This window comes from Olea europaea, chromosome 17 (assembly GCF_002742605.1).
Source record: "Olea europaea var. sylvestris chromosome 17, O_europaea_v1, whole genome shotgun sequence".
In the NCBI taxonomy this organism is placed as follows: Eukaryota; Viridiplantae; Streptophyta; class Magnoliopsida; order Lamiales; family Oleaceae; genus Olea; species Olea europaea.
In genome coordinates, this window is record NC_036253.1 from 13,909,486 (window position 1) to 13,919,746 (window position 10,261).

The 10,261-nt window shown below is 34.1% G+C and overlaps 1 protein-coding gene across 1 annotated transcript; it reads right to left on the reverse strand.

Annotated features, from left to right (window-relative positions):
- Window positions 1-82: 82 nt before the first annotated feature.
- LOC111413000 (protein kinase and PP2C-like domain-containing protein) lies at window positions 83-10,212 on the reverse strand. Its single transcript, XM_023043879.1, has 9 exons — window positions 9,484-10,212; window positions 9,111-9,334; window positions 5,123-5,174; window positions 4,016-4,553; window positions 2,957-3,026; window positions 2,612-2,831; window positions 2,380-2,484; window positions 761-856; window positions 83-507 (listed from the first exon to the last, which is right to left on the reverse strand). Exons 1-9 carry the CDS (start codon window positions 9,571-9,573, stop codon window positions 313-315), a joined length of 1,590 nt encoding a protein of 529 aa, XP_022899647.1. The 5' UTR covers window positions 9,574-10,212; the 3' UTR covers window positions 83-312.
- Window positions 10,213-10,261: the final 49 nt, after the last annotated feature.

Genomic DNA, 10,261 nt, shown 5'->3' on the forward strand with positions numbered 1-10,261 from the left:
TTGTAGTTGCTAATAATCTAATTATTTAATACATTCTAGCATATTTAACAATAAATAGAATAAAATTAAGAAAAAAGAATCATACAATAAATTGAATAGTCACCAAAAAAGAATCATACAGCCAACCAACAATTTGAATCCAACTAAGACACCATAATGAACAAATTAATGCTTCAAATCATATCACAATGCACCAAATCAATGACAAAATAATGAATACATTTACGTATGTGTACCAATAATTCTACAAAGAATCGCCATGTTTCCATTTCCTAATATGAGAATTTGCATCGGGCGAGTTGTACTCAGAATCTAGTAAATCCTCTCAGCTGTAGATACCGAACACAAGAAAACCACGATAACAGTGATATTATCATTGCTACCTCTTTCAACGGCTTCAGTTGCCAATCTCTTTGAGCACATTCCTGGCTCTTTCACAGTGTCTCTTATTATGTTTACAACATCTGAATTCTTCATAACATCCCAAAGGCCGTCACTGGCCATTACCTGGAAATTATACTCATTACTTCTTATAATAGAAAATTAGATGGTTGTCCAAACGGTCTTTCAAACAAACAAAACCCTTTAGAGTACATAAAAATTCAAGACAAACATCTTCAATAACAGTTAAAATATCAAACACAAAACAACTCATGTCTATACTGTAAGTTTTGGAAAGCAGCACATTTTCGATATTTGTATTCATTGGTATACCAAATAAATGTCATACACCTTGATAAAGTAGCTATATGAAACTTACTAGGTATTCATCTTCGGCCGATAGTATGGTCTCAGTTATCTCGGGTTCTGCAGTTACAGCAGGCTTTAAATCATCATCACCAATAGAGCGCGTAACCTATTAAAAGAAAACAATTAGTTGAAGTAGCATCGAAGCACTACTTTCTAAAATTTTAGGAGATGACAATCACAATTTCCAAGTAAAAAGTTGCATGCACTTGCTACTAATGTCCAAGTGTATAATCTAAATGTGCATGCTTAACTCACATGCTTCATTAGGCAAATATTTAGTGCATGTTTGATACAAAGTATTAAATAGAATTATACAACATCAAGTTAATGTTTGGTTCCCATTATTTTCAAAATAAAATTTTCTCACTCTTATTTTCAATCACACATTCTTCCATAAAATAATATTACAAGCAAACTCAAAACTTTTTCTTATTTTTTAACCAAACATTCCCTTTCAAAATATTATTCCAATATGTATTTTGGGCAAGAAATGAGGCTCAAACATGCTTTAAATAAGAAAAAGAAATTAAAATCTTATTCATGAGTTGAGACTAATCCTACAAACCAAACACGTTGACAAAGTTTGAAGCAACTAATACAGTGACCGATAAAATAACTTGTTAAATTGAAGCTTTCTGTAAGCAATTTTATGAAATTCTAGAATCTTTCAAACCCCTGGTGACCTTTAATTTATTTTTCATACTCATTTTCAACCATACATTCATAAAATAAAAATATTATATACGTGAACCTTAAATATTTCCTAACTACATATTCTCCAAAAAATATTATTCAAAACATAGTTTTTTAAGTTTAAAGGCCACCAAACAGGGGCTAAATCGGTAGCAACCCCATAGTAACCTGGAGCAATTCAATGTGTTGTAACAATCTTTACAATTTTCCATTAACTACCAATACTGTCACATTATCATGAGTAGTAACCTGGAGCAATTCAATGTGTTGTAACAATCTTTACAATTTTCCGTTGACTACCAATACTGTCACATTATCATGAGCAAGAGGCCATCAAAGTCCAAGTTTGAATATTTCGCTAGCCAATAAAATCATAATGGGAAAAAATTTTGGGGGAAAAAGGTAAAAAAGAGAAAGTATCGAGTTTTTACAAGTATATCTTAAATTATCTATACATCCTTATAAGCATGTTTGTTTCTTTATTACTCGCTTCCAATGTTAGTTGAATTATTTTCCATTGCACATGCAGATCTCTGTGAGCTGTTGGAAACATAACACAGAAAAGGCAAAGCAGGCTGTATTTAGAAATTGGATACAATTGACAATGTCATCATATTATCAAAACCAATGAAAGAAGATGTAGATTAGTTAATACTCGATGTAAAAGATAAATGTTTATTAAGCAATCACATGATAATGAAAAGAAAATGCCAAGTAAAGAATCAGTTTAAAGCAATAAATTAGGAATTCTAAAGATCAATGAGTAGAAGACATCGAGCATGTTTGGATGCTTTCTTATCTCTTATAAGTAAGGAGACATACTTATTCTCTCTCATTACAAGTACAATATATAAGCATTCCGAACATGCTCATCATTTTCAGAAGTTTATCATATAACAGAGGATAAAAGAATTGCGAATTGAAAAAAGGAATAACCTGGAGAGCAGCATGACCAACCCTCCACGTGTCAACTTGCCATTTGACTTGGCAACCTGCATCAATAACCCGTTCTCTCTCCTCAAGACAACTTGCCACATGATCCTACTCATGGTCATTCAGTCAGTAAGCAGGCACAACGCTTATAAATTAGAGAAAAATAAGACAACATACAATCATAAGGTTCTCATTCTGTTAGAAGATCTGGCTAAAAAGTTAATTTGCATCTCACCCTACTTAATGCATAGGGATGTCCTGCTCGGCACAGAATTGTTCTGCAATCTCCAGCATTAGCAACAAATAATTTGTTTTCTACTATAAGAGCAGTGATTGCAGTACAACCAGGGTGCCAGTCTTTCTGAATAACACCTTTGGATTTACGGAGAGAATCTAGTTCATTCCTAAATGCTAAATCAGTCTTAACAAATGCTTCAAGCAGCGCATGAGAGGGACTGTGCAGAGGTAAAAGATGAATATGTGAGAATCTTGTTTTTATTTAAGCACGAAGATATTCAGTCATTTACCTACATGAATATAGATTTATAAGTAGACTACAACATTATTAGTAGGAGAAAACCTGATCAAGGAACCCAAATTTTGCAAAAACCCAGGTAGAGCCCCGGCACAAAACTCAGCAGCAGCTGCACCTGCACGTCATTTAGGAGTTTATGAGTGTAATCTAGTGCAACTAATGCAGAATTCAAGTCACTCAGACTGGACAATTATTTCTAAGAACAAAATAATTATTGTTCTTTTCCCTTTATATATAACCATGCAGTCATACGGCCACCTATACAAATGAAACAGGATTGCTATTTATAATTTATAAGCATTAACTATAATCTCATGAAAACTATCCATTTCAAACTGTTCTTTTCCTTTTCCCTTTTTTTTTAAAGAGAAGACAATCCATCCATCCGAAGAAAGGATATCTTAAAAATGAAACATGTCTGATTCCAAGCGTTATTCTTCAGCATAAAAAATCCAATGGTTCTATTTCCTACAACACTTCTCTTTTCTATTGAATTTTTTGGACAGAATGTACGAGTAAATTCATGAGTTAGATCCGTGAGGACTAAACAACCTCTTTTTAAAGCCAATGATATATTTGGCAGCAGAGAGAAGGAAAGAGAAGACACTGAAACAGGTAGTAGACTAGCTTCAAAACAGAAGGGAAAAAAGATAATAGACTTTAACAGTGCACTTATTGTGAATTGCATCACATTGAGCTAAAGATGCAAAAACTTGTTATGGAATATTTGGGCTGATCTACATAGCTGGGAAGAGAACGGACAAACCTTCTGTTATAGTATTCTGGAAAGGAGAAAAAAGGGGAGAATTAAGAGGTTTAACTTTAGACCTGCCAAACCAAGGAAGGCTTGACTATTCCTGGTTGTTCTTCCTCACTAGTACGTTTTTAAAATGACATGTTAGGGATATTGCTGCAAACCAGGTTCCTTACAGGTAAACCTAGAGGACAGACATAAGTTATCTTCTTTTCTTAAGGAGACATTTCAAATTCTAACCCCTTAATCTTCCATCCTTCAAAAAACAATAGAACAGAGTGTCATCAACGCCTATGATTCTCCTTAAAACCTGGTCCCACACAAACCATTTCACTGGAAGGTGCTCATACCTCGATGACCGTCAAATATTCCAAATAAATGGATATTCTTTTGATTGCACATTTGGGGTATCAGAAAGTGTGTGTCCTCCATGGTTTCCCTTCTCCCGCAAGTAGAGAAGGAACCCCAAGATAGCACTGGATGGTATGAAGAAGGATCATTTGGTGAATCAATCCAGGTGCTTGCTGCATTAGAGGGTAGAGAAGTCCTTTCCGAAAAATCTTTACCATGGGTAAACCAGTTAATACTCTCTTGATAACTTTGCATATTAGCTATATCCAAATTTTCATGAGATACAAGAGATTCAGAAAAGCCAGCTTCCCCTTCCTTTACTCGATCTTCACTTTCCAATATTAGAGCAAGTTCCACAACTATATCAGCAAAAGAAGGTCTATTTTCAGGATCCGCATCCCAGCATCTCTGAATTAGAGATAGTAAACTGGCGGAAGCACCAGACTCCAGACCAGCAAGAACAGGTCGTAGTCCTTCAGACACCACAGCTGCTGTAAGTTGCTGTTCGGTGTAGTTCATTTCCAAGACTGTATGGGCCTGCAATCAGCATGTATCATGGACAGCCATGATAAATTGTTATGATTTAATAATTTCAGTTATGGAAGATCGATTACTCAAAAACAAGTGTCCTGAATTTCCACACAAGTACTTGTCATTATGATATATAGAGGCTACAAGCTAGTTTTCTTGGATTATGAGACTTGAACGTATTCCTTCCACCGAGATAAATGGGTGCTGAACAACTTGGTTAATTCAAACGGTCATTGAAATTTCATTTATTTTTCATTATAACCCTAACTTGAAGAAGATCACTCGCAACAAATTCCCCCCTACAAAAGCATTGTAGCAAGCTCTTGAAAAAATGATAGGCAATCTTAGCTAGTAGCTTCAAGTTTTGAATTTCATGACTTGGCTATTTTTTCAGAAACTTAATCTTTATTTGAGTGAATGATGAAAAGGAAAAAAGATACTAGGAAATTCATCTTCGTTTCTTGGTAAATTGATAGCGTTCTTGGTACCACCCAGCAAATAACATATGAAGCACAGAGCAATATTTATAGGTAAGAGAAAACAAAATGAAACCAATGATTAGAAGGAAGAGTAACCTGTGCCTCAGCTCGAAGATCAGTATATGGGACTACACCAGTGAGAAGCTCGCTGCAATGTACACAAGTACAAATGCTCGATATGGGCCAAGGATAAAAAAACTACTATGTTCTAAATAAATTATTGTTAATTTCAGTTAGAACTGTTTACGCTTCAAATGAAAACAATTTTATGTGTTATCAACATTGCAAATCAAAGAACTCGAGTTAGCCATGAACAACATCAACATTTAGGATTCAATATTAAGAGAGATTGTTCAAATCGTGGTAGAAAAGTATTGCGTGAACTAGACATAGCAACATCTAAGATTTCAATTTCCCAAGTCTAATCCAAGTATGTTACCTTAAGAAAAATGGAGGCGGCCAGAGAGAAAATGAAAGAGAAAAAAACTCTAACAGTCACATAATAAAGATCATTGGCCATGTTATATAGATTCGCACTGCAAGACGTAAAGTTGACATTCTAAAGGTAATAAAAATTCATTACATTCGTGTAGCATTCATAAGTTTACTTGACTATTTTTGCATTTCAATGAGTGTAGGATAAACAAAAGCCTAAAGCAGGTGCTATTTCCACGAAAAATTCTAGCCTTTTCTTCTGCTCAAAAGTAAAGTAAAATTATGGCTTATTTCCCACCAAAAAAAAAAATTAAAATAAAATAAAATAATAATGTGCGAATGTCTAGTTTAAAAATATGAAACAGAAAATAATTCAAAATGTTTTTGCCTTTTCATGTGGAAACCAAAATATAAACATACACAATTGCGTGTGTGTACCAGGGAGCATGTAAACAAGAAATCAGTATTCAGAAACACGGTCACGGTCACGGTCACGGTCACGTCCAGAAACCCAGTTTAAGATTTTCCAGATTAGCATTATTTGTTAATGAGTCAAAAGCACTGTCAAGGTTTCAACCCAAGCTTAGGGCAAATCTTCAAGTTGGCTTGGTAAAAGGTAAAAATGAAGGAGATGATTACTCAAACCAAGGATGCTGTCATGAGTAAACTGGGCAAAAAATCCATTATCTACCAAATTCCTGTTCAAACAACCTTGACGTTGATACCCCAAGCGGTCACTAGGCAATATACTCAAGGATCTAATAGTCACATGTCTAGTACATATAGACAGGTTTTAGAATCTTAAATTTCATTGGTGCTATAATATAGTCAACAATTAATCCTCTAATCAAAAGGAGCAGAGTTCCACCAACTCTGTTACATTGAAATTACCAAATTTGTCTGTCTCAATTTTCCTTGTAGATGAAGATCAAAATGTGATATGGAAATGATCAGATCCTCATTTAGTGCTTCTTCAATGAGAATGCTTCAAGACATGAGTAAAAACTTCCTAAATAAACACCCATAAATAACTACCTCATGTGCATACATACATGAGTAGATGCATTACCACATACACGTGAATTGACATGAATGCATTACCCTGGGTGTGTTCAAGTGCTTACGTGCACATACATACACAAAATACGTATACATACGTATATACATATATGTGCATTTATGCAGAGTGTGAGTCGTGTACATCTGACCAATCATTAAATTCATTCTTTCCTTCACAAAACATTTTGTAGTTCCAAGATAGGAAAATATTTCATCTTGCACCTACAAAAAGGTAATGATATAAAGGTCCAAGTTGGCACTATAACTATCTCTCTCTGGACATAACACATCCATGGCAACCGAACAGCTGGACAGTAATTTGAAGCAAAGTTGAGTACAAATGTTTAACAGTCACTATGCTATCAAGGAAATACATATGGAATTAAAATAACCTTCAATGACCACTGCCTGTATGCTTATAGCTAACTTGCCCAAAATCTTTTATTTGGAGATTGAAACTAGATATTCCATTTCCTTTTTTCTTGCTTCCAAATTTATGAGAAGTGAAAATTCTAGTCAATATTGATACAAAAAATATTCAACATATAGGCTTTCCTTAACTATGAGACTCTTGTGTCCACTTCCTGTTAGGAATCAATTAATTTTGTTCAATTTGTACATCTCCATCTATCAATGAGATTGCATGGCAAAAGTATATTTTGCTAGCTAATGTAGGCCCGACCAGATACAATTATTATGCTAAATGGTCATTACAGAAAATGCTTCAAGACAAGCACATTTATGTGAAGCTTCATGCCTTAATCCTACCAAAACGGAATATATAAAACCAAATAAAGTCATCAAATAGACATCATTGGTAACACTAGATACTTTATTCCAGAGCTTCCCAGCTACCGCAATGATAAAAACATTGGTTGTATTGATATAGAGTTGTCTATTAAATAACAAAGACAACTAGGGTTCACTTGGGACTAGAGTTGTCTTCCACAATTTTCTTTATATTTTTTGCATTCTATAATCGTTTTGAAAGTATATCCTCTCGTTATTTTCCCTTCCCCAGCAACAGCAACGAAAAAATAAAAAATAAAAAATAAAAAAGAAACTACTCTTATTACCAATAAATTTAAAGGACATTAGATTAATCCTTTATTGATAAAAAACAAAAAATAAAAATAAAAATCATTTCAATATTAATAGATTCTCTTTTTTTAAAAATGAAAGATGATGGCCATTCCTTGTAAGAAACTGAATGGTGGACATTGAGAATCTTGCATGAAAAAAATATTGTAAAATTTAAATATTGATTGCATTAATTGCTTCTACACAATGAGGTTTCACTTTAAAGTCGATGCCTAATGTGGAGATACATCAACCAGCTTCTTAAAATTCATTGAGATGAATCTTCGCTGCCCATCTTTTTTGATGTTGAGCTAAGATGTTGACATTCATCATTGAGCTTATATCATCCATCGAATGCTTGAGCTTCTCAACATTCATCCTTGTCCCGTCAATTTTTTGAATATTGAATGAAGATTTATGACAGATCATTTGCAGAAATCATATTATCTAAAGGAAATATATGTGCAAATTTGGATTGTATACAAAACTTAGAGTTCTACATCCACAGGAATAGGCTTTCCATATGATTTCATTTCTGAGAAGATGAGACTAAGATCAACACGAAACATGAAACATGAAACATGAAAAACATTTTGTACTCCTGTGATGAACTAGAACATCAAGTCCAAGCACCGACTTGGCTTAATTGAGCACAGCCATCATAAGTTCAACTCAGCTTGGTATTCTGGATTCATTAGTATTTGCCCATTTACAGCCAGCCTTGGTCCCTAATTATTCACTCAAAGGTAAAAGAGATTTTAAGTTAACCCCAAAGACTTAAAGAAAACAAATAACTCCCTCACCTATACCAGTTATAAGAAAGCAACATTTATCAGGGTAATTATGGGGATTCAATTCATTAAGTGGTGTTAAGAATCGAAGGTGGTTAATTTACTTAGTTCAAATAAAACTCCAAATGAATGGATTGATATGCTTCTCCATCAAATACATATCACGTGTTTAATGCATCATCTATATATAGAAGAGAAGATTTCAACTCTAAGAGACAAATGAATATATTAAAACAAATGCGCGTTATGTGCGTGGAAACAATATTCTCTCTTCAATTTCTAATTCATGGCTAAAAATTATCTTTGCCGACCATGCGGGAGGCACAACTTTCAGAATGGATGTCAACAGCAAGGGATTGAAATGTAAAGGATCCTGCTAGTTTCCAGACCAATCTATAGTTCCGTATAAAGTTATAATGATGGTGTAAACAAGCCAGGTCAAAGCCAATCATATAGTTCCATATAAAGTAGAAAAAGCTTGATCTTTGCAACAGCTCACACTGGGCGTCCACCATATTAACAAACATTCAAAAGTGACAAAGTCATTATGCAAGTCAAGTTATTAAGTACAAGTCAATAGTCATACAACCGTTTTCCTATGAAAATATTTGCTCCAAAAGATTGATTGCTACTAAAAATTCAGGGCAGGTACATCTACAGCACAGCAGTTGCCTTTCATACTTATATAAACCAGAAAGCTATATATTGCAAGTACTTACTTGGCAGATATTCCAAAACTGTAGACATCGGACTTCTCAGTATGTATCTCTTTCCTCAATACTTCTGGTGCCATGTAAATCAGCGTCCCAACCATATTCTTTTTATGGAAACCACCAGTTGGCTTGCCAGATGATTTCCAATTTTCAGTAGAAACTTGTTTAAGATCTATCTTGTATTCGGCCAAACCAAAGTCTGCCAGATGTGGACGCAGATGTTTGTCAAGCTGCAGCAGAACAATGCACAACATCACACAATGCCCAAAAGAAAGATAACCATAAAATTACTTGCTCGGAGAAGAATGTACTCTCAAAAAAAAAATAAAAAAATGCAGGAACATGCTGTAATCAGATGCAACAGAATTAAACATATTACAAGAATATTTGCCGGCTTCAGATCCCTATGTACAATTCCGAGCTTATGCAGATACTGCAGAGCTTTTGCTGCAATAGAAACCACAAGCATAGTAAAATCTGATTACCCAACATCAGTTTCACCAAACCATATAGCTGGTAAAAAAATAAAATAAAAAAAAAGGGAGGAAAAGAACAGTGCAGTAGACTAAATATAGTGTTCAAGGAATGGGCAATTGAGGAGGGAAATGACAGTGTCATCAAGAAGGATCCAAATAGAAAAAGCAGATATTCTAAATTAAAGTTCATACATTCAATATTGTTGTGGTAAAATTATACCAAAAGAATAATGAATTTGACAGAAAGTCAGAACCCTCATACTTCTGCTTCATTTCTTGTTAAATCTATTCAATTCAAAATCTTTCGCATCCTTCCAAAACCTCTCGATGGCATTTTCTCATAGGTAATCAGATTAATAATTTAAGAGGCTATAAAGATGAAGGATTTTTCATCCATTATTGTGAATATCCTAATGAGTCAGCTCATACCAATACCGCACATCTTCACTGGAATAGAACAAGAAACATAAGATGCAGATGCTGAGCAAATTTAGTTAAGACCAGCATAAGAGATGAGTGATGAGAATCTATAACATTTACAGTGAAACATGATTAATAATTAAATTAAGGGGTTGTTTGACAAAGTTTTTGGTAAAAGTTTTAGTAGATGATAATAAGAATTGATGGTATGTGTAATTGAAAAATTGATAAAAGTTGCAAGGTCTCATAAAATATGTGGTT